The sequence below is a fragment of the Mixophyes fleayi genome, chromosome 4, assembly GCF_038048845.1.
Source record: "Mixophyes fleayi isolate aMixFle1 chromosome 4, aMixFle1.hap1, whole genome shotgun sequence".
NCBI lineage: Eukaryota > Metazoa > Chordata > Amphibia > Anura > Limnodynastidae > Mixophyes > Mixophyes fleayi.
This window is the reverse complement of record NC_134405.1, coordinates 298,542,002-298,568,263: the sequence shown is the minus strand read 5'-3', so window position 1 is coordinate 298,568,263 and position 26,262 is coordinate 298,542,002. Positions and strand designations below refer to the sequence as shown.

Below are 26,262 nucleotides of genomic sequence, written 5' to 3'. Positions count from 1 at the left end.
TACAAAAAGGCCGTTTTCAGGAATGGGTTAAAATTATTCCCAATGATTTTAACGCAATGCATTTCAAATGAGATGAGTGGAATTGTTCAAGTGCATTGACGCACCTTGAATGCACTAAAATGGATTAAGCAGCATAAAAATTCACCACAATACTAGTGTGCTAAACATGGGTAGAAACACAAATGGGTTTGGTTATATTGAACATTTGTTTTACAGCCTTTGAATTTGTGTTAAAAACACTAATATTTTAACACCAGTGGGTATGAGACCTAAGGGTTGTGTGTTTGAAGCTGTCTTTTAATAAGCTTTGCACCAAAGTTACATTTGATCCTACAAGTTAAACCCCCAAAACATTAATCATTCGCCCTTATACTGACCACACCCGAAGCCAACTGTTTTTACTACTTTTGCGCAAAGGAAATTGGGACTCTCCTAAAACAAAATCTGAAATCAGTTTTGGGTATGCTTAATGTAATGTACAGTTTACTTATGCACTTTTAGTGCACTTCTTATCTATTTATGTCATATTTGCCGACTTTGGCAACATTGCCCCTGGGAGATTGGTGGTGAGGAGGGTGTGTGGGGGAGGGGGTCGTCAAATTGTGTCACTTGGCTCCAACCCCTAAGTTGACATAATATTTTCTGGCCTATTAGAGCAAGGGACTAGGCCATGATGACGCGTGAATTGCGTCATAAACCTCCCCCTGCTGCTTAACTGATCAAATGGCTGGGAACCGGGAGGTTGTTCTGCTCTCCTGGGAGTTCCTGAGGACTCCCAGAAATTCAGAGTCTCCTGGACCTTCCAGGAGAGTAGGCTAGTCTGATATATGTTCTATTGTAATTATTACTGGAGAGTAACCACACATATGCATAATGCACCTGAATGTTGATACCTGCTAGTGGACTAATTTAGTTATGTATTGCACTGTTTTGAAATGAGTGTATTACAGAACATCAGTGCATAAACATTGTGCACAGGGCCTGGGGGTAAATTCATCAAGCTTATAGCAACCAATCATCCTACCACTAGGGGCTAGATTTCCTAAACTGCGGGTTTGAAAAAGTGGAGATGTTGCCTATAGCAACCAATCAGATTCTAGTTATCATTTATTTAGTACATTCTACAAAATGACAGCTAAAATCTGATTGGTTGCTATATGCAACAACTCTACTTTTTCAAACCCGCAGCTTGCTAAATTTATCCCTTAAAGTTTTCCTTCTACAAGATACAAAACTATTGTGTTGGAGGTGACAACTTTAATTATAGCTGCACACACTGTATCTTTTCTTGGTAAACACATATAGGGCCTGATGCATTAAGGAAAGTAAAGCAAAAAAAATGAGTAACTTTGCATCTTGGCAAAACCATGTTGCATCGGAGGCAAAAGTAAATTTAAAATGCGAGCACAGATCTATAATTGGGGAAGGCAATGTCCTAGATTAATTTTAAATTTCAGTGTAAAAATAAAGACATCAAGTATTTGTGTCCTACATAAAAAAACAGACAGTAATTTCCTTATGTACAAAATAAAAAAACTCAATTGCACCCCTTGCATTTGACCAGAACAAAACCTACTCACTTTTTTGCCTTACTTTCCTTAATGAATCAGGTCCCTAGTCTGTGTGTGTGTGTGTGTGTGTGTGTGTGTGTGTGTGTGTATGTGTGTGTGTGTGTGTTTGTGTGTTCTTACATGATTAGTACTCTATTGAGTCAGCTTTGAATTTCTATAATTGGTTCACTGCATTCCTTTGCACAGAAATTATTTTAATAGTGAACTGTGCAATTACTCTGATGTCCTCCATTTGTAGATATAACCCTAAATACGCCAACTCTTTATTTGTATTCTTTATGCTTTCTTGTTCTTGTTTAGCATAAAGTATTATGGAATGTTTGTATTTTACTCTAAAGCTTTTGTATAATGTATAATGGTGTTCTCAAAGCTAGTTTTACACAAGATAGCTCAGAGGGAAACATTGGAAGAGAGTTCTACAATATGTTATAAATTAATGTTTATTACATTTAAGAGCTGAGCCACATGATGGCCTCAAAATGTTCTACCCAGCCATCAGAAGCTCAAGCTCGAACTGATCTAAGCATAGGGATTTATAGTGCATATGGGAATTTCAGAAAATCCATAATGGATCATAAATACAGCACCACTTTTGATCATTTATGATTTGCCATGCAATTTGTCTAAAAATAAATTGTGTGAAGGTCTGTTCAGCATAATGACCAATGACCTATGTTCAGTCACTTTGTGTGAATGCCTTATTTTAATGCAACTAGGTCATTTCACAAATATTACCTTTAAAACATTATTTTATTTGCACATCTAGTTGTTTTGATAGGCCAATTAGTACATGACTTAACGTTATCTTCTTGTAGCTATTGAATCTTCACTCTCAGGACAGATTCATGTAATGCTCCTTAGAGAAAATGATGGCAGTGCTAAACAATTGCCTTAAATTAACTTTAAATATATAGGTAAGTCCCATGCAAATAAAAAAGAATGATAAAATAGGTGTAATTTATTAATATTATTATTATAGTCTTAAAAACAATTATGAGTTATATCAGTATTACGATAAGTGTTCTTTTTAAAGAGGTGTTACATGCCCGATTCAGGTTTGGTTTGCCCTGGTGCATTTTAAATGGCACACAGTGGGTTTTTGTTTGCTGAAAACTTAGGTATATTGATAAATGCAATTGGGTCTTACATTTACACAAACATGAAAGAACAGCACACATTGTATCTCAAAAGACCGAAAGAGCTTCTGCATTTTGCTTACAGTATACACTCATGTGAACAGCTTTGTGCATCCAGAATATAAATCAGGGCTCCCTAAGCTTGCAGTAAAAAGAAATGCTTTGTTAGTTTTCATTTGTAATTCACTATAGCACACTGGATCTGGTACTGTCATCGACTAACCAGATTTATAGGCAGTCCTGAACAACATTTGAATGCTATTTCATTCATATTGGACTTCTATTACAATCTAGCTAATTTACAGTCTTTATCACAATGTATTGTAAGAACCATTGTAGTGTCCTAAGTTTTGTAAATATGTATTATTAAAAATAACAATAAAACCAGGCTACGAACATTCAATGAAGGACAACATACCCAAAAATGAAAAACTTTAGTCGATAATTAATGACCTAATAACCATAATGACAATCATATATTAATGCACATGTATAGCAGTCATGATTAATTAATACACCTGGTCCAAAGTTTGTTTAATTATTTAATTTGTCCAAAACACTTCACGGTAATGCTATCAAAGTTTATGATCACATTGCCTGGAACAATGAAAATAGACTCCAGGACTTGGAAACGTATCTGGTTGCGTGAGTGTCCTTGATCCTAAAAGTGATGGGCTACAGGTAACTGGATACATTTAGTACTTAAAAGAGGTTTTGTGTTAGGAAATATGATCATTTATTGTCTGTCTGTTTTCCCCAAAATAGCACAAATCCCTCAGACATATCATTAAACAGATGACATATAAATAATTACAATTTCTTCTGCATCAGGGAAAATTCTTCTCATCAAATTTGACTGAATCAAAGTATTACATTAGGCACAGGTAGAGATGAGTGATATTTTTTTTTCCGCCTCATTCAGCATAAAATTGAACATTTATTTTGGTGGAATTTGGTCCACACTACAGAGCAGAATGCACTCACACTAACACCATCCTAGCAAAAGTAGATCTTGAAGGTTTGTGTATTCTGCGAAGTAGCCTGATCTGTTGTGAAATTCCATTTGTGTTAATTTCTATTGCAACTTAGCTGATCTCTAGGTACAGGATAAACAGGGGTATTTACCCTGTTTAAATGGAGCTAAAAATAAATGCTAAATTCTGGGTAATAGTAGAAGTATCTGCATGAACCAGTGGCTTTCTCAAGCTCATTCCTAGAATATGAGATACATGTATATTATTTACATCAGGGGTCAGGGAACATTTTTACCTTTTACCCCAAAATATATTTAGATACGCCGACTTTACCCCCTTGATTTGAAAGGAAGGAAATCATATATTATTAATTATTGGAATTCAAATTTTTATTGAACCTATTCAAAATTTCTTTGAAAGCTTCAACTTCAAAACTTCAGGTTTTGGAGAAATTATGTTGCTTCATTTTTGATACGAGAGCATCAATATTAGGGCATTTTGATGTCAGAGCAATTTGGATGCAGTCTTCAGCGTCCAATTGATTTCTCAGCTTTGTTTTTATGTTCGTTAGAGTTGAAAATTCTTGTTCGCAAAGGTAGGTTTTTGCAAAAGGCATCAACTTTTTGACTGCCTCCTCATGTGCAATTTTGAATGCCTTTGCAGCTGTTGACATCCAAAAATATGACAGATCTGCTTTGTTTTCAAATACAATACGTGCTTCATTATTGCATCGAAGCTCAAGAAGTGCCTCTGCCAACCATTGAGGCTCTTCTGGTACAACAGCAATTTCACATTTAAAGGGGTCTACAATCCAACTGACAGCATGTGAATCGGCAGAATTACCCCCAGGAATCTCATTTTTACCCCATTTGGGGTAATTTACCCCTGTTCCCTGACCACTGATTTACATTCTGTTATAGAGGAGTAGTTTTTAGATAGTAACGTCCAATACTTTTTAATAATGCAAATAATCTACTGACTCCTAAAACTATATTGGTTAATAAGAGAAATCCCAATAGTACTTCTACATTATAAATTAGGTTTTAAATAATACTCCTTGAAATATAAAGCAATAGATTGGGATTCTCTTTTAATTTGGAACAAGGGGTAATGTCTAACAGTAAGTTTCTGTGCCATATTATCCATTTACTCTTCTTGGAGTTATCATCTACTATCTTATGAACACAAGCAAGATTTCTTTGGGGGATGGACTTCTTAATAGAAGGCAGATAGTAACTGGATTAATAATATTAATAATTAATAATAATTAAAGTAATAATTTATTTTGGTGTGTCGGTTTAATGTACAACTCCATTTGTTATTCTACATACAAAAGTGAAGCCAAAGTATCAAGCAAATTAATTTGCCTATGATGGGGTAACCAATCATTGATCCTTGGTGCTGTCAACTGTAATCTTATTGGTACAGAAAGTTAATTTTAGTAAGGACATTATGTAAAACAAAGTTGAGAAATCAGTATATGAGCTAGTGAACTGTAATCCAGTATTTAAAGTTTTTTACACCAAAAATGGCATGAAAATAATTATTCAAAAGAAACTGATTTGAAGAAACAAGAGGAAATTAGAGGTATGTTTTAAGTACCATTCTTGTGACATTAATGGAAACAGATGCCTGTAAAAGAGGACTGGCAGCTGCACAAGATTGAACAGGTCCATACTGAAATTGGTCACCTTAGTGGCAATATATAAAATATAGCAGTTAATGGTAATGGATCATACAAATAGTTAAATTCTTTTTGATTATATAATTTTTCTTAGCCCTATCCAGAACTCTTTACTATTATGTTTTATATTAAGCAACCGGTTACTATGCAATTTAGTATACGCATTAATGACACTAAAATGTAACAAAATATCATGCAGATAATAATCAGTATGAATTACAAGGGAGCCCCCTTTTGTCCACAGAACAAACAGTAATTCCCCGCTCGTAGAGATGTAAGAGCTTCCCTTTCCTTTCCAGAAAAATACAGCTCAGGATAATTTAGTATTGTTAATGTATCTCTCTCTCTGACTCTTTGGAACCTACTTCAATAACATTTTCAACGGGTAGATTGGCTGATATGGACACACAATTATATTTTAATCTGAAGCTAAATTGTTTAGGTCCGATATTGGAGGAATAGAGGCATTATTATAAGCAACATAAGTTATAGAGACAAAATATAACTTAGGACGTAACTGGAAAAAGAACCAGTGCATATTTTGCCCTTGGGAAAAAGATTATCGTTTGGAATTAAAGCAGCAAATTAATCACTTTTTCAAAGCTTGCAATTTAATGGTTTGTCAAAGGGCAAGAGGAAATATGTATTATGTCCCCCATTCTTTGATGATGGCACATGGCTATCTGATGCCTTACAGTAGAAGGTGGAGAAGTGGCAGTACCTGTGTTTCCAGTCAGCCTGATGTTTCCTTGTCTCCATTTTCGTCCCTTTAAAAGTGCATAAACATATGTTCTCTATTACTGTCTGGTGGGGATTGCCAGGTTGACTTCTCCAGTCTGCCAGAGTAGAGTCTTAAATACCTAACATGAATAATCATATGCCAGACCTTGCAGGTGAATGGGGATGGACCTGTTTTAACTGTTTTATTTCTGTCTGTTTTTCTTTTCTTTTCTTTTTTTCTTTACCATTTTTGATTTAGTTAGGCTAAAACAAACAAGATTAAGGATCCTGCTTTTTTGTGAGTAATCTTTTAATGGCAACAGGGAAAATGTACCTCTTAAACTAGAATTCTTTTTAACAATGACACATTACCAAAAGAGATCTAACATTGCCAGTGGCATGGTGCTTACCATAATCAATAAAGATAACATGATTTAAAGTTCTCTTTTTTACTGATGAGCAAATTTATTTTTAAAAGTAAAAAAAGAAACTATGTACTAATGGAACAGTGACCATTTTCATAGTATTTTTATATATAAAAATCATATATATTCTTGGTTTCCAGTTAGGAGGTGATGAGAGAATGGCTATTTTAGATCTAATAAAGATTGTTAGTAGATATTGAACATCCTCATTTCCTGCTTCAACAGAGCGTGTAACTGAAGTGAACACAGACATCTTCGTCACCAGCTTTGGACCAGTTTCTGATCATGATATGGTGAGATTTATGCTTTTTTCTTACATTCCGTTCTATTTTAGTAGAATATGACTTCAAAGTATATTTACAGAAAAAAAAATTCTCGTGTCATGGCTTACCTATATTTTCACATTATCTTGAGTATTTAAACGTATGTTGCCTACAAGATAAAAATGGTCTTTGAAGAAAATTTGATTTATTTTATTAAGGGACTGCCTTATTTACTGGTGAGTTTTTGTAGATAATGATTCATATCTTTTTTTAGTATATTTACGTACATTTAGATAAAGGCTAGCATTACATTTGGATACTTTGAAAACAGATCATTTAGAGATAATTACATTTTATGTTATGGTGAATTTCAAACCAAAGATAAGCAAATTCTGGTGATTAAGATGCTCATGTGCGTCAAGATTTTAGGTTTTTCGGTTTGGTCAACTTGAGTAAAAGTGATTCTTGTATTGGGCATTGCAATATGATGACAGTTTAAAATCGGAACTGAGTGAATCAGATTTAATAAAGTATGGTGCGAACACTGGAACAATGATGATCTGATCTCCACATGTGTAAGATTACCCTTTGACAGGAAAATGAAGGCAGGACCAGGTGGACATTCTCTGCACTGCAATTCAGCTGCTCGGCAACAACCAGATCATTGTAATTTGGCAGCAGAGGTGTCACCAAATTGCTCATTGATCTTGTTGTTGGATGCTTGTGCAGCATTTGTTTCTCCTCAATTGTCATTTTTAATTTACGGTTTGTGAATTTTCATGGGCACACTAATTTGTAGAATGTTGCTATAAAAATCTAGAGCCTCCACCATACTATTGTTATATCGGTAAAGGATCATTTATCAGGAAATTAAGAAAATTATTGCTGTTGCTCTATTATAATGTCATAAAAAAATATACATCACCAATTACCTCCTCCTACAATTGCTATGAGGAGTTTGGCTAAATAATTTAAGTAGGGTATGCCGGAGGCAGGGTGGGGAAGGACAGGGGTAATTTTAAAATGTAATTTTGTATATTTGGTATTGTGTGCCAAAAAAGTACAAGAAAGTCTCAATCTGAAATAGCATTCCATAGAACAAATTCCATACCTGTCCAAAAGAATGCATTATTTTTTAAAATTAATTAGTCACTATTATTATTATTATTATTATTAATAATAATAATAATAATAATAATAATAATAATTTAATTAACAATAACACTTGATCTGTTGTATAAGATTTTTTAGATTTGTTAGATTGCTATTTAAGATAACAAAGATTTCAGTGTATAATATTCTATTTCTCTATTCCTCTACAAACAGGAATACACAATTGATGTATTTTTTCGACAAGGATGGAGAGATGAAAGGCTAAAATTCAAGGGCCCCATGACTGTTCTCCGTCTTAATAATTTAATGGCTAGTAAAATATGGACGCCAGATACATTTTTTCACAATGGAAAGAAATCTGTGGCTCATAATATGACTATGCCAAACAAACTGTTACGAATAACAGAGGATGGAACACTGCTTTATACAATGAGGTAAATATATTGTACTCACACTTTTTATGTAGTAAATTTAATATCTCTGCAATGGAAAATCTTCTACATATTTTGCCACGAAAAAAACCTTGCAGATTACTTGATAATAGAGATGAACAAATATTTATAAAATATTCTGCAGAATATTCATCACATTTGGCCACAAAATTTTACGCATTTCACCAGTGTAATTTGGCCTTCAGTATTCCTAGTCCTAACCCAATCACACCACATCATCATCTTTTCTCTATTCCATGAAATTAATTTTACAAGTATACTGCCAAATGGTCATTCCATGGAATATGCTGACAAATGGTCATTCCACGGAACTTACACATTATATTGCCACAGTTTCTCACCTGTGCAATGTGGACTGTTCCACAGTCAAATTCAGTTTGCCTGAAATTTTGCTCAGCTTTGCTCATCTCTATAACTACAGTAAAAAATATTTTAGATTTTAGACATTAAGGCCAAAGGGAGACAGATATAAATGAATGCATGATAATATACTGCAATAAAAAGCATACATAACGTTTAATACATCACAAAGAACTAACAAATGCTTTCCTATCTCTGCATGCTCATCTGGATAACACTGTTAATGGAAAACAAAAGACAGTTAATAAAAACCAAAGACAAAACCTGAAGAAATAACAAAATTCATAGCAATGGCCTTTGTTTTATTAAAGACAAACAAATCAAGATATAAAGTAGGAACATAAATGGAAATTTGCTTCCAGCATACAGATGACAAAATGCACAGGGCTTCTTGTATTTTCCTGCTTCAGATTTTGTGGATTAAAAACACTAAGGGCCTCATTTATAGTCAGACGCAATGTGCGTCTAAGACGTACATGAAAGAGCAGGAGTGGGAGTGTGCTGCAGCTTGGTAGTGTATTATGAATGGAAAGCAACCCCAGTTGCATCCCACTCGTAATTCCCTACCAAGCTGCGACCAGTTCCCACAGCTAGCTAAATACATGCGCCACGAAATTCCTGCCGCACTTTTTCTGTCTTTTTTGACGTGTGTTCCACCTGCGCCTTGATCCGACTAGGGTAGTTTTTGCAGGTAGACGCCCATAGTATCTAAATTATTCATGGTCACACCTATACAACTCTGTGTTCCGCCTTTTCCCTCGTACTGAGACGCAAACTGTCGCAGGTGTACACTGCGTCTGAAAAGCAGACGGAGCTGCAAGGAACTGTTACTTACTGTGCATGCCCGTCAATGGAAATGTGCAGGATGCGCCTGAAACGGACTTTGCGTCCGACTCTAAATGAGGCCCTAGATGTCTTTCTTGAGACTTAAGCTGGGTACACACTACAGAAAATGACTGCAGATGTGATTTCTGTATTGGTTTTACCAACAAATGAAAGTCCCAATGAGCATGCAGATTTATGTGTATACAACTACATGATTTACCAGATCTGTGATCTTCATCTGTCATAACCATCTGCTGAAAAGCTCGTTACTCGTATACTTTATAGAGATCTGCCTACACTGCTGGTCGTGAGTGCATACGCACTGCCAAACGTGCCTGACATCGTTCCATTTTTTTATAGTGATTTTTAGACAGTTTCTAAAATCAAGTCACATGATATGATGTGCTTTGGTACAATAAAACATGATCAAGGGAGTGTACACAATAATGCAATATTTGACCTAACAGATGTTTAATTGGCTGAATAACCTGCAGTGTGTACCCAGCTTTAGTGGGTTATTTTAGATCAAGAACAGAAGACTGCAAGATTTTTTTCTTCAGTAAAGGGACCAGCTGGCTGTTTTTACCCTATGTACCTAGTATATTCCTCATTATAGTGTTAATTAGCCCTGGCTGGCTAGCTGTAAGTATGATCATAGAAGTTGCTTTGGGGGGCATACTGCCCATTATTAAACTAGTGATGTATTCATTTTGTAGTAATCATATTTTAATAGGAAATATAGTGATCCTTCCAATTTTGGACTGGGACATGAAGGACCCACCAGGGGAATGCAGTAGTAGGGGCCCATGAAAGTTCAGAGCGAGGCCAGCCACCATAAGGTGTGTCGCCAGCAAACAGGGCAGCATGACCAGCCACTAGACCTGATATCTCTATCTGATATGGATGCTGGCATTTTGTCCATTTGTCCATATTTCATTACTGGTAGTGTCTTCAGCACTTCCAGACTCATGATAATCTAGCACACATATTCTAAAACCATTAAAATAAATTTTACCCAGCACTACAATTTCAGTCCCTCAAAAGATACTCAGTATAAACACCACAGATACTACATATTATATGGTGAATAGTAATCCCAAAACAATAATAAAAAATGTATTTAGTCAATCACCCAGCATTACATCAAGTTCTAATAACATCCCAATTTGTCGTAATGTGTATGACTTAAGGACATAACATGTGAGGATAATTAGTAATTGCATAGTATAAAACCATTGATAGATTGAATGTGACAAGATCAACCCCAAGTCTAGTGCAAATAGTAAAAGGTAATCCTTAGATTGATAGGTAGTAATGGTCCATAAAATGAATCCAACAGGATATAGTCTCTGAAGTTCTTGTCCATGATGGATAGGTATTATTATTAGTACAACATTAGTCAGTAAATGCTGAGCATAGATGATGAATAACCCTCATTCCATGTACAGCTTAAACAGCTCCCCAACCCTTACTCAAGATAAAACTTCCAACCAATGGCACAATAAATCCAATCAGTTAAACAGAATACCCTCCAAAACAATATTATGCTGTCTCAGTTCACAATTTAAACACCATAAAATATTTAGCACTTGATAGTACTAAACCTATCAGGACATGATACCATACTATAAAAAACAGTGAATAAAATACATGCAAGTTACCTTCCTTTTCACTCAGTGGAAACAGCTGTAAATAAGATGGATTATCCGCATTCCACTGTGGAACGCACAATGCTTCAGACTGTGGAAGCCTGTAAATGTCAAAATTATGCGCATTTAACACATTGTTTCACTTTGGGTGAATTGAGTGTGTCTTCTCTAGGTTAGGGATGGGGCATCTGTCTGTGGGTGCTTTAATAACAGGTCTTCAGTCTAATTGAACACCAGTACTGCTAATAAAATTACATAAATATCTTAAAAATGATAAAGAGCGTGAACCCTATACAAGACTATATAACTAGCTCCAGAGAACTTTTGATTCTATATAACCAATAGAATGGAGTTGCCGCCTCCCAGACCGGTCGTTGGAGGACTAGTGCCTTCTAGAGGTTACCAGCCCTGCACTCAAAAGTGCTAATTTTTTAGACTTCTACATAAATACATTTGGGTTCATCCAATTAAAATAAAAAGGTCTAGGGGGTAAATGTATAAAGTTGAGAGTTTTCCGGCGGGTTTGAAAAGTGGAGATGTTGCCTATAGCAACCAATCAGATTCTAGCTATCATTTTGTAGAATGTACTAAATAAATGATAGCTAGAATCTGATTGGTTTTTCAAACCCGACGGAAAACTCTCAGCTTGATACATTTACCCCTAGATCTCCTTTTATAGATGCAACATAATCCAGTACCATCTGTGCCTTTAAATTAAATTAAATTAAATTAATTTAGATTTTATATTTATAATTTTTTTAAACAAGACGAATCTTTATAGGTGTCCTCTTCACCTCAGCATTGTAATATAACTTGCATTAGTGTCGGATTTATCAACTCAAGAAAAGCCGTAGATCCAGCAAAAATGGAAGTTTTTTTTATGGATTTAGGGATTTTCCCTATGTAAACCAGCCCAGACTGGGCTATTTTAGCTTTCGCAGACCACAATCACTATCGCAGTCTCAGGATGACGATTGTAGGAGATGATAGCTGAAAAATGTTTTATTTATTTAAATAAAGCATATTTACATAAATTTGATATATGAAACAAAATATTTTTTTCTCATTTTCCAATTTCTTTTACATTTTTCTATGGAATTGTAACTGGAAGGCCAACTCTGAGCTGCCAGTTCCACTGCCCGTATGCGAGCTGGCAAGCCATCTCAAATAAGCACATAGGCTTACAAACTAGCTTACAAAGTGGTAAATTCAGCCTTATTGCTGCCAACCAGTATCACGGAGAGCATCACTCAGCTGCCCCGGCAAAAATGTCTATGTACATAGCAGCAAGTATGATTTTCAATAGCTACAATAATCAGCTGTAAATAATCTTTCAAATTGCTGCTATTTCATAAATAGACCCCTGATAGCTGTAATAGTCCTTCTTAAAAAAGAGTGGTAATACACGAGCTTCAATACAGTTAGACCCTCTCTGTTTCTTACCCAGCTGTGACCAGTGATTATGATTTCCACCTTTTGCTAAGGCCAAAACTGGACAGGTACATTAAAGTGACAAATAAGATTTAAGTTAGTATGCCAAGCTATGGCAAAAATTCTTAATGCACTGTGCATAACATAGTCCATTGAAAAGGCAAATATTTTTACATGTCTGATATATGTACTGAGCATTTAACATTAATATTTTGCATGTGTTATTATTTAAAACCTTAACTCAGTGCCAATGCCAAGCATGGCGCTCAAAACAGCAAAGTTAATCACCAGAATAGCTTGGCAGAAAAGTAAATTCTGTACAAAGCCCATATATTGGTGGCCATAGTACAATACAGAGTCCATATTCTGGTAACAAAGTACAATTACACGGTTGAGTATGTAGGGTTCGGAAACATTCACGTGAATGAATTCAGTGGAAGTGGGTTCCTCTAAAGCAGTGATGGTCAACCTAGTACACTTCAGGGGCCACATAGTGCAGCCCTCTGATCTTCAAAATAGCCAACAATACCCTTAATATCACCTAGTTGTAATAACAGCAGGCATTTGAAACAAGTGTTATAAACGATAACAAACAAATCTGGCAAGAAAGCAGGAAGGAGCTGGGGACCACAGGTGAAGCCTTAAAACCCATCACTGCTATAAAGACTCTTTGCACCGCTGCTGAGGTTATCCTGCCTCTTCTTATCTATAATTGGTTAAACCTGCTCGGTTCAAACTCTCTGTGTAGAGTGATAGACTGAGCAGCCTATGGAGAGAGGTGGAGCAGTGACCATACTTTTAAGTGACTGATAAATGATGGTTTGCTGTTCTCCTGAAGCCAGGGCACATTATTGTAAATTGAATGGAGCACCTAAAAACCATTCTGCCTGGTCATTTTGCAACCCTCCCAGTGATAGAGTCTGTTGTTGTGACATCACCACTAAAAACCATGTCTATAAACTCGCCTTCTTTTAGACAGCAAGTTTTGCTATTTTCTAATTTGCTCATTGCCCTTTGGCCAGCAGGCCAGAGAACCCAGAGCTGTTCCAATATTAATAATAGGACTAGCAATGGTCCTAAAACATAACTTAACTGAAAGGACAATGTGCTCCCCTACAAATGTAATTATTATGATTAATGTTCTTATTATTTTTATTATTATTATTATTATGGTAGATTTGTAAGGCACCACAGTGCTCTGCAGCACCAGTAGGGAAAGCAGAACATATTTAAAACAGGGACATACAAGGTAGACAAATTAAATGCAGTCATAATGCAGATATAACAACAAAGGATAGGAAGGACCCTGCTCATGAGTGAGCTTTACATACTAATTGGAAAAGGGCTCAGCTGAAGCAAGTAGAGTAAGTGTAGTTCAGAGTGGAGATTGAGGTCAGTGAGGCTAATGTATGCGCTAATAAAGAGATGGGTTTTCAGAGACGTTTAAAAGATTTGAATGCTCTGGGAAAGCCTGGTCAGTCATGGTAGGGAATTTCATAATTGGGTAGCAGCACAGAAGAAGTCTTGTAATCAGAAGGAACAGATGGTTACAAGACATGAGACACGGCACAGGAAAGAGATAGATCTAAAAGTGAAAGAGGGATAGTTTTTTCATATGAGATTTCAGAAGATTTGACTGCTAGCCAGTCTGAGCTTATTATCACTATAACTAGGAAACCAGCAATGTGGGTCTTACATTATCGTGTTGACCAACTCCTAGGCCTGTCAGCTCCATAATGAAAACTTGTGTGCGCGCTTCCTAGATGTGATCAGTACTGTACTGAAAAGTGCTGAGGTAGTTTTCAACCACCATGGGGCTATGGGGAGTTAAGTGATTAGAGATTGCCACCCCTGTCCATTATACCTGAAAAATAAGTTAAAAATAAAGACTCCTGTTTACATAAAGTACACTTTAATTAAACAATAAATACATACTCTCCACAACTCCATGATCAAAAAATATTTCTTTAAAAATCTATAAAAAATGAATTTAGCAGTGACTATGATCTAAACCCCTGTCCTAATTCTTCATTCTTTTAAATAAGTACATTGTATACATTATTTGTGGCATTCTGCTTCTCTTCTTTGGAGTTTTAACTTTTTTTTGCACTTTGATGTTTTAAATCCCCATTTACTACTCTACTTATTTGCTAAGATGAAAGACGTCCTATAGAAAGGACAACATCTCCCGGGAAAAGTATCTGGACAGAAATATGATGGTCACTTGACCAGGAGTCATGAAATGCTCAATCTATATTTTTGCCAGTTGCACACTGTAGTGCTCATACATCATTATTGAACGTCTCCTGTGGACACTGACTTGCAAGATACTACATTTTAGTTTTTTTCTTCAGGGAGCACTGTAATGGTGATTATAACAGGGATTGCAGTTGACTATATATGTTAGTTGGTTGACATCAATTAACCCATTGAGCAGCTGCAATCAATCAAAATTTTCTGTAAAATATTTCAACTGTGGCCATCTACAGTATAACATGTTTTGTAAAGCAGCTTGTGTGCCCTTGATGGGAAATATCCGGTGAAAGTGTCTGACTGCAGAACCTCCATGTTTACTTTCTCAAATAGTTAGCATGAGTGAAACAATTTTAAAACAACCCTTTTGGCACATACAATAATCACCAGGGTCAAAATATTCAACCATATATTACCACGTGAACAATCAGCCCCTTTAAAGGAGGCAGAATGCCATCAGACACAGGCTTTATTTAAAGCAACACTTCTTAGCTATATGCTTGAAAATTCTTCTATCTCCATTTGTGATTCCTAATCATATAAAATAGTAAAAAGAATCATCCATGTTTTATGAAATTTAAATGGGAAATGCTTACATAAGAGTATAAAATGTGCAATACTGTGCAGATATGTTTCAATGGGCAGCATGATGGCTAAGTGGTTAGCACTTCTGCCTTACAGCATTGGGGTCATGATTTCAATTCCTGACCATGACCTTATCTGTGTGGAGTTTGTATGTTCTCCCCGTGTTTGCGTGGGTTTCCTCCAGGTGCTCCGGTTTCCTCCCACACTCCAAAACATACTGGTAGGTTAATTGGCTGCTAACAAAATTGACCCTAGTCTGTGTGTGTCCCTGTCTTGCTGTGTGTGTGTTAAGGAATTTAGACTGTAAGCCCCAATGTGGCATGGACTGATGTGAGTGAGTTCTCCGCACAGCGCTGTGGAATTAGTGGCGTTACATAAATAAATGGTGATTATGATGATGATGATGATGATGAAACGGCAGTGTAGCTGTAGTGTCAAGTCAGTAGTAGGTTAGTAACCTGTGACCTTTTGTTCTCAGGAGTGTACAGTGGTCAGGAGCAAAGGTGTTACTATCTTATTAGCAGGGGTTGCATCTACTATGGTGCCCACAGCTGAATGGGGCTCACCTTTCCTGTCAAAGCCCAAGTGTATATGTAAAGTTTTCACATTGGACAGTACATGCGGCCCTTACATAATTTTGCTATGTGGCCTCAAAATGTCTAGTTCTGCCCCTGGTCAGTAACATAGCACAGTAATGAATGCACAGTAAACAAGTATACAGCAAATGATAGCAGAGTTCTGGATGGTCAGGCCAGAGGCTCCATAGAGTTAACAGAAACACTCTTCCCTTTAAAAGAAAAACTCACTCTGGGCTGTCAGATCTCATAAAGGCCATCCACCTGTCCAGCTATGGGAAGAATTTATGAAGCTACTGTATCAGACTGTCTAAGGAAATAATCCCTCTCAAATGTAGAAAAAATATTTCCACTAATTAGTCTATATGAGGAGTTATACGTTGCATATTTAGTATTTAGGGAGTAATATCTTCCAATTGTCCAGTTGGGGCTTACCAGATTTAGATGGGACAGTCCCGATTTGATGGGATTGTCCCACTGACCAGAACTTAATAGTATAATGTTTCTAGGTGTCCATCTTACCAGTGTCTTACTTATCTGGTTTTTCCCTTCCCACTCTCTGACCACCATCTCCTCTCCTTCACTCTGTCCTCCTCCCCTGCTCCCACCTCGCCTAAAGCTACCTTCACTAGGCGCAACCTTGAGGCTATCGACCCCATCTCCTTCTCCTCCTCTCTTGATACTCTCCTATCACCGCTTCCCTCCCTGGTCTGCCCTGACTAGGCATCCTCTCTCTACAACCTCTCCCTCACTACTGCCCTAGATGCTGTCGCCCCAGCCTCTTCTATCCGCCAGCGCCGCCTCATTCCCTAACCCTGGCACTCCAAACTCACCCGCTTCCTCCAAAGGTGCTCTCGCACTGATGAACGCCTCTGGAGGAAATCTCGCTCCCTGACCGACTTCCTTCACTTCAAATTTATACTCACCTCATTCTGCTCTGCCATCTCCCTGGCTAAACAATCCTTCTTCAAGTCCCTGATTTGCTCTCAGTCCTCCAATCCCCACCGCCTCTTTGCCACCTTCAACTCCCTCCTCTCTCCCCCTCCCCCTCCTGTCCCGCCTTCCCTCTCCGCTTCTGACTTCGCCACTTTTTTCTCTTCTAAAATTGAGACCATCCGACTAAACATTTCCTCATCCTATCCCTCTCCCACCCCCCTCATCCCTTCTCTCTCCAACAACCAACTCTGGTGCTCCTTCTGCCCCACTTCGGGTGATGAAGTTCGCTCCCTCATTCTTTCCTCTTCACCCTCCACCTGTCCTGTCGACCCTATCCCCTCTAACCTCCTTTGCTCTCTCTCTCCCACTGCCTGCTCTTACCTTGCTCACCTTTTCAACCTATCACTCTCCTCTGGTGTAGTCACCTCTTCATTTAAACATGCTCTTATCTCTCCCATCCTCAAAAAACCTAATCTTGACCCCACCTCTCTTGCAAACTATCGCCCTCTCACTTCTCCCCTTTGCCTCCAAATTACTTGAGAGGATTGTCTGTTGCCGCCTCACTAGACACCTCTCGGACAATTCCCTCCTCGACCCTCTCCAATCTGGTTACCGCCCCCTCCACTCCACCGAAACGGCCCTGGCCAAAGTTACTAATGATCTACTTTTAGCCAAATCAAAGGGTCACTTCTCCCTGCTCATCCTCCTTGACCTCTCTGCGGCCTTCGACACCGTGGACCACCCCCCTCCTGCGACAAACACTTCTCTCTCTTGGCCTCTCTGGATCTGTCCTTGCCTGGTTCACCTCATACCTCGCTAACCGCTCCTTCTCAGTATCCACATCTGGCTCTTCCTCCACCCCCTTCCCTCTTCCTGTTGGTGTCCCTCAGGGCTCTGTTCTTGGCCCTCTACTCTTTTCGCTCTACACCTCCTCCCTGGGGTCTCTCATCTCCTCATTCGGTCTTCAGTATCACCTTTACGCTGACGACATCCAACTCTACATCTCCTCGCTTGATCTCTCCTCCTCCCTCCTCTCTCGTGTATCTGACTGCCTCTCTGCCATTTCCTCCTGGATGTCATCGCGCTTTCTCAAAATTAACATCTTCAAAACTGAACTGATTGTCTTTCCTCCCCCTAGACTCCCCGCCCACCACATCCTCTCTATTACTGTTAACAATACCACCATCTCCTCTGTCACCCAACTCTGCTGCCTGGGCATTACTCTCTCCTTCACCCCCCAAATCCAATCCCTTGCCCAAGCCTATCGCTACCAGCTACGCAACATTGCCCGCATCCGGCCCTTCCTCTCCCAGGATGCCACCAAAACTATCATCCACGCACTCATCATCTCCCGCCTTGATTATTGCAACCTCCTTCTTACCGGCCTTCCCCATTCCCATCTCGCCCCCCTCCGCTCTATACTCAATGCGGCTGCAGACTCATCTTCCTTTCTCGCCGCTCCTCGTCTGCCTCCCCTCTCTGCCTTGCCCTACACTGGCTCCCCATTCCTTACAGAATCCTCTTCAAACTCCTGACCGTCACTTACAAGGCTCTCTCCCAGTCTACTGCTCCCTATATCTCTAACCTCCTCTCCATTCACACCCCTGCCTGTTCCATGCACTCGGCCAATGACCGTCGTCTCTCCTCCACTCTGATCACCTCTTCCCACTCCAGAATCCAAGACTTCTCCCGTGCTGCCCCTCCTTCACTGGAACGACCTCCCTCGCTCCATCCGTCTTTCTCCCAATCTGTCCTCCTTCAAGAGGGCACTCAAAACTTACCTGTTCCTAAAGGCTTACCAACCTTCCACCTAACCTCTCCTCCACCTGTTCTTCCCCTCTCTCCTCCCGCCCCCCCTGTTCTCTCCCCACTTACTTCAACTTGCTCCCTGTGTGCCTGAGATCTGTCTACCCTCCCTTAGGATGTAAGCTCATTTGAGCAGGGCCCTCTTCCCTCTGTTCTCCATACCTGCTCTTCTGCTCCGTCTTTACTGCATTAGTCTGCCTCGAGTCTCTGAAGTTTTGGTATTTTTTGTTAACCGTTTGTAATGTGTCACCTTGTTTAGTCTACTGTTTGTGCTGTGTACGGCGCTGCGGAACTCTTGTGGCGCCTAATAAATAAAGGATAATAATAATAATAATAATAATAATAATAGTATATAAACAAATGAAAAATAAGAAAAAACAGTTTGTGACCAGTGTATAAAACAATCTCCAGTCTGGTGGCTAGTGTACAAAGAAACCACAGAGTAGACCTTGTTACTCATGTCTTTTGCTGCATTCATTACCCTGTTGAGTGCAGGAAATTTAAAAAACTAAAGTATCATTGCCTTATAGCGTCCAGTTGCTTATCTAGTAGTGTACTCCAATTTCTGCTGGACCTAACTACTGGAAGAATGACGGAACATTGTTGCCATTGGCAGCACAATTAAGCCTTGCACATATAAGACTGTAATACCTTTGCTCAGGAGAGATATGGCTGTTAAGGTCCTAGCTATAAGATCTGAATTACCCTTTCTGGTCGGTCCAGCATTATTTTACTTCTTCAAAACTCCTGCAGCTGACTATTGCATTCAAACATTCCTGGCATGCAACCAATGGAATTAGCAATGCTGGTCTTCCCTGTCTCCAGCATTTTAATACTTTGGTTATCAAAATTTGTTCCTTCTGAACTACCAATAACTTCAGAGCAGCCTTCAACCTTCTAAGGAAGAGAATTGAGCAGTAAAAAACTGTTCTACTAGAAATAAGATAAGCAGCAGCCAGCTTGATGTAGTCCAGTTTAGCCATGTATGTGTGTGGCTAAAGTGGGCAGTTATTTTGTTGCTCAGGCATAGCAGGAGAATTGCCTTGTGCTTATCCACCATTAACTACATCCTGCACTGTAGTACAATAAGCATCTGGAGCAGGCATCTCTCTGTTGCTTTCTGCTTTACTAATTGTGTGTAGGGATGGGATGTTGTGAACATGAAAGAAAAAGGAGCTCAGAAGAAAAGAATAGAGGGATATGATTTGATTTATATTGCTTTGACCAAAGGAATAATTGTTGAATGTCAGTATGAAAGATGCTGAGCAAGTGCCCCAACTGTACCTAACAGTTCCCACCTGGTGGTGCACAGCCACTGTACAAGTCACACATTCACCAGTCTATTGCAACAGCATCGGTGTCAAGTGTGTGCTATTAAATGTTGCATTAGCGCTATAGTGAGACACTTGATAGTGTCATATTGTGAATTTAATCATACTGAAATAAAATGCTCAATTTTAAAACAAAGGTACATGTATATCAATGTTACAGTCCCTGAAATATTTATTTATGTAATCCAATCAGTGGATTGAGTTGAGAGATGCCTAGAAGTTCTTTTATTTATTGAATATATTGTAATCTAGGGTGAGGGATATTTCAGATGGTGCACTCAGTACAAGTAAATCTATATTATATATTAGTAAAAATGTATGATGCAGTGTAAATACATATATCTAGAAGCATGAACAAATACTTATCATCTTTTTTAGACTGACGGTGCGTGCTGAATGCCCCATGCACTTAGAGGACTTCCCCATGGATGCTCATGCATGTCCTTTGAAGTTTGGAAGCTGTAAGTATTAAAATAATGCATTATACAATATGAAGAAATGTAATCATATATAGATATGCTGCTCTTTTGTACATAGAATGTAAAATTAGTGAATCATATACTTAGTGGATTAATATACTGTATATGTTAACTGGTTACACGCTGTATAAAGGGAAGCTGATTTATACTTTCCTTGTTTCATTACTTTTTGTTTTGGTAAACAGTGAAAATAAAATAAATTACTGTGTTTGCTTAGTGTAAAATACGCAAATTTGTACTGCGCATGCCCACAAAAAAATGAGAGTACCTATGTCTGTACAGAGATTTGTTACTTTCACCTACTTACACTTGGAGAGTGGCAGAATGGGGAACTGAAAGGGAAAGCAAGCACAGACTGATTGCAGTAATTACAGCTTGTAACGTGACAGGTCAGTAGCCATATCACATGTAGTTGTCTGAGGGCTGGTGCAAATGCACACTGAATATTATTATGGTTGCCAGTACAAGCCAGCTACTTCTGATGATTGTTTATTCATCCCTTAAGCTGATAGGTGCTTTTGTAATTGTTCGGTGTCGATTCCTAGGTTCTGTCCCAAGAGCAGCTCTGCCACCTTATTTCTGCAGTTTATGTATGAGTCCTCTCATATCAATATTTTAAAGGGGATGAGACCTAGACAATTCAACATCATCATTGTTTATTTTTAAGGTGCACAGGTTCTGCAGCACCAGACATACATACAGAGTTATAAAACATACTAGGCCAATTATTAATGTAAAAAAGGATTACACAGAGATGATGGAAAATAAAGAATAAATAAACACTACAGAGAACAGAAGAGACAATCAGTGAGGCATGAGACAAAAAGAAGAGAGGGTCCTGCCCATGAGAACGTATAGTCTAAAGGGAGAGGAAGCAAGGCAAAAGGATTAGGGGGTGCAGAGGGAGTTGTCTCAGGAGGGGATGGGATAGGCTAAGGTGCATAGGTGTGTTTTGAGGGAGCATTTAAAAGATTGTATATTAGAGGAACATGTGATAATGCTGGGAATAAAGTACCAGAGGTAGGGGAGGCACAAAGTCTTGTGGTAGTCTTGTGTTAGAGGTAGTAATCAAGGTTGAGAAGAGGAGCAGGTCCGTGGCAAAGCAGAGGAGACAGGTGGGTATATATGTTGCGATTAGGTCAGAGATTATGGTAGGAGAGGCATCATTGAGTGCTATGCAGAGAGTTGAAGAGGAGCGAGGAGAGTTGAAGATAAGTTTCACCACAGTGCTGAAGACAGATTGAAGAGGGGAGAGACAGATGAGGATAATGCCAGTTAGCAGGTGATTACATTAGTTGAGACAGGAAATGAGAGACAGAATTAAGGTTTTAGTGATGTCTTACATGTGAAATGGGCAAATTCAAGCAAAGTTACAGAGGTATAGGCTGCAATATTGCCTAATGGACTGGATGTGAGGAGTGATGCGGTGGAAGTAAGAATGGAGATTCCAGATGGGGGAAGATGATTAGTGGGGAATAGTCAGTTGGAAACATGGGAAGGCAGAGAGGGGGAAAGGTCAGGGGAGAGAGCTATATTTGAGTATCATCGGCATAGAGGTGGTAGTTGATGAGTTTATCAAGAGAGGGGGTGTAAAGAGAGAAAAGCAGAGGTTCAAGAACAGAGCCTTGAGAAACACCAACAGAGAGAGAGAGAGCAGTGCTGCAGAGGCCAAAGGAGTAAAGTGTGGTGAGGAGAAGAGGGTGATCAACTATGTCAAATAAAGCAGATAGGTCAAGAAGCATGAGCAGCGAGAGGTGTTATTCTGATTTAGCCCTAAGTAAGCCGTTATATACTGGTAAAGGCAATTTTAGTGGAATGAAAAGGGTGGAAACACGATTAAAGTGGGTGACTAAGAGGGTGAGTGGAAAGAAAGCGGGTCAGGTGATTATAAATTAGGAGTAAAATAGAGCTGTGAAATGTGGTGCTATTTAGAGAGGAAGGAAGGATCAGGAGAAGTTTTTTTTGAGAATGGTAGAGAATGCATGTTTAAAGTCAGATGAGAAGGTACCAGTGAAGAGGGACAGGAAAAAGGAGGTGGGCTAGGTGCTGTCAGGCAGTAAGCAAAACATAGTGGAGAGGATGGGAAGGAGCAGGGTCAGGGGGGACAGGTAGAGGGAGGAAAAGGAGGAGAGAAAAGAGAGTGTGGTAGATCTCTATCTGTTCTCTTGCACTTTTTTAATTGCCCGATAATTGTATCTTATTTTTATTGTCTTTTTATTTGTTAAAGTGATAGCCTTACCTGTACATCCTTCCTTCACCCCCCCCCCTCCCCTAAAATTTTGCATCCCAGCTCATGGAAACCAGAAGGGCTTTTGTGGGGCACGATAACAGCTGCCCCTCTGTCTGGTCTGCCTCATAGATTGTTTATTTGTAAAGAGAGATGGTGAGTCATTCTAAACATCTTGATTCTCTCTCCTGGGGTACCCAGCTCTTCCACCAGTAGACTTTAAATTCTCAATTAGGCCTTACCTAAAATCCACACTATATTTGTTGAAAACAGCACCATAGACAAAATGCCATCTTTACCAACTGTACTGAAATAAAACATGGTACCCTTTTTTACACTGATTCTACCTTTAAAAACCATTCAAACACCATTTTGTGCAGCTGAATGCTTGTTGTCCCCCCCCCCCACTCCTGGCAATTGTTTAAAAAGAAGACAAGCACTTGCACAACATTAATGATAGTTACACACCCATGTCTTATATGTAGCCCCATAGCATAACTGGGTGCATTGTGTTTCTTTGATGGAAAGTTCCATCATAATACCTGATCACCCATAAACCCTCCAAGTCTCCACAATAGTATGTACATGCTTAAATTGACGAGAGCATTCTTGAGGGGTCCTTTTGCCAATAATAGTGGCCAATGTCGCAAATACCTGGAACCTGTTTCCAGACATTTTTGCCACTTGATTCCTAGTTCATTCTTCCCCTTTTTATCACTTTTCATATGTGATTTGCCAAGTCTTTAAATGATGGATGTAATGTGACAATATTTATATATTCTACCCAAATTATATAATTTTGTTTTGTTGCTAAGCACTCCCTATAATTATCACTTGGGACATGCGCTCTCTATTCACTACTAGCTCCTTCTTCAAGCCTTGCTACTGGTACTGCTTCACCAGTTGCTGACCATGCATCTGCTGCTTGGCTTCCTGAGTATAATTGGTGGATACTCCCTCTTGTTGTTATGGCTAACAGCTACTATCATGAGTTTGTACAACAGGATGTAGAGGTCTTCACCTATAGCAGCCACCTTTACCAAAGAGCTTTTTGCACTCACAGGTACTCTGATGGCCCCAGGACTTACACTCAGATTAGTACAAGCTTATGAATGTAGCGCAGCACGAGGTAGCGGGAGAAGACAAGGAAGCGTAGTCAGGAACAGGCCATGGTCAAGGGTCTGAGGCAAGTAATGTGGTGAGGTGCAGGCAAGAAGTCAAGGCCGGCGCCAATCAAGGGTAGTCCAAGTAACAAAGCAGAGGTCGAGGCAACAAGCTACAATCCAAAATCCAGAAAATCAAGCAGAGAGTCACACAGAAAACAATCCAAAGTTTCCAGCAAACAACAGGAGCAGGCAAGCTAACTGAAACTGGATGCTATAACCGGTAGGGAGGCTAAGCCCTCCCTGCCTTAAATACATAGGATACCCAATGACAATTGAGGACATGCTGTCAGTAAATCAGTCAGCTGGCTGTAAATACATAATTAATTAAACCTACACCTGCGTGCGCACCGAGCTGTCTCTAATACTGGGACGGGGCTCTGTCAGAGAAAGCATCACGGTCGTAGCCATGGTGACAGCCGGGACCTAAAAACAGGAAGTGACGCCCCAACTGTTGCCATGACAGCTGGAACGCAAGCAGGAAGAATGAGCCGAGGATTGTTGTGGTTTGTAACACATTTTTCTGTGGTTGAGGCCCCTGTGGCCCCACCATCAATGCATGACCTACACCTGGCACCATATTTCATGTTAGTTGCTTTGCCTAAGACCTGTGCCACTAATCATGCTGCAAACAGACCAATTTGCCTCTCCAAACACTGATCTGCAGTTAAAACCACACTGCCCATTTTTGAGCACTTGTTCTCCTCTCTTGTGAAACTACACCTATTGTGTTATTTCAAACAGCGCATTTAATGGGACATTCCTGAGGCACCTCGACTAATCATGTCAGAGTCCCAATAAAAGACACCGTCCTTGCTTCCCCTTGTATGTCTGCTGCTTTTTCTATGTCAGCTTTAAATGTGTCAGATGAGGTATCTGAGCCTGTTTTGGGCCACAGTCTTTAACCCTGCTGAAGGAACCATGGGTTAGTTGTTAATCAGAGCTGCCGCTGTCCCACTCCTAATTTCTCTTTTTCCCAAAATGTCAACTTCTGTTTTGGTCACTGATAGAGACTTCCTTGTCTGTGAAGAAATATACATGTCAATTACAGTTACGTATTGACATCTCTCTTTTCTTTTAACATTTACTGCCCACTTTCTCTTTTGCAAACATGCCGTCTTATTATTGGGAATGTGGGCCTTCTTGCCTCTTAACTTCTCAAGCTTGCAGTCTACCCCAGACCTTTTGGTGTGGTCTCCTTTGCGTTTTTATTTGTTTCTTACCTGCTTTTTCTTAGCCACTTAGTAGGCAGAGATAAGCTCTAACTTTCTACCCTTCTCCTTTATTGAATAACTCCGAACCCTCCCACATCTCTTGCCTTGGAGTGAACTCTCTCCAAACCTCCTACCATTTTTGAAACACCCCTTTCATGAAATTTAAAATCCCATTTCACTGCTCTATTTAATCTCATTCATGGCTTAAATTAATTATAAGATAAGGTAAATTGGTATTGTCTTCATTTCTTAACACTTTTATGTGTTTCAAGCTTTGCTTTAGCAAAGTGTGCATAGAAATTTGCTTCTCTGACTAAGTACAGTGCATCCCATTAAAAGTATAGGATGATACTTGATCTCCACCAGCTTAGAGCTGCTCCAAAATTTGTCCTTCAGTGGAAATGGCTATGTGATCCTCAAATTTATATATGCAGTATAAATTCCTCAAAGGTGAAAATGCTTGCAGAAACCACAATGATGTAACCAAGAAATCAAGATGCACCACAAGGCAAATTTGCAATGAAATGTAGCCACAATATTATCTCTATAAGGTGGACACTCAAATATATATATACAAATAGCAGCCTGGGTGTCACATTTGCAGGGCTCCAATGGTAGCCAACATCCATCCAACAAGAAAATGGCCGTGACGTGTCTTTCAAAATCAGTTTAAAAAAAAAAGTGTATTATTTAAATGATGTATAGTGCAGACTTTCAACAAGACAAAATTATAAGGAACAGTTTCTCTATAAATACGCTAAAACCCAATAGTGATTGTCCAAATCTCTGCTTCAATAGCAGTGATTGCATACACCCCTTGACGTCACAACAGTAACTGTGTCAGCAAATCCAAACAAAGCTAAGCTGTCTCTACATGACTGGATGCACTACCATAATAGGCTGGTCAAAAGTTACACACCTTTGTGTACAAATCAATGGCATTATTCTGTTGTGTATGACAAAAGTTTTTCCGAATACTATATGCCACATATGACATTTGCTAAATTAGTTTTAATAGACAATACATTTTCGTACTAAATATCCAGTGCCTTCTTTGGACCCTTCCAGAGGGTCAAGCTGTCTATTTTAT

The 26,262-nt window shown here is 38.9% G+C and overlaps 1 protein-coding gene across 2 annotated transcripts in view; it reads left to right on the top strand.

Annotated features, from left to right (window-relative positions):
• GABRA1 (gamma-aminobutyric acid type A receptor subunit alpha1) overlaps positions 1-26,262 on the top strand; it is a 127,188-nt gene that overhangs the window by 45,582 nt on the left and 55,344 nt on the right. For both annotated transcript variants that reach the window (XM_075209872.1, XM_075209873.1), the window contains exons 4-6: positions 6,736-6,803; positions 8,100-8,320; positions 20,468-20,550. In XM_075209872.1, coding sequence (XP_075065973.1) covers positions 6,736-6,803; positions 8,100-8,320; positions 20,468-20,550 — 372 coding nt within the window. The remainder of the gene's footprint in view (positions 1-6,735; positions 6,804-8,099; positions 8,321-20,467; positions 20,551-26,262) is intronic.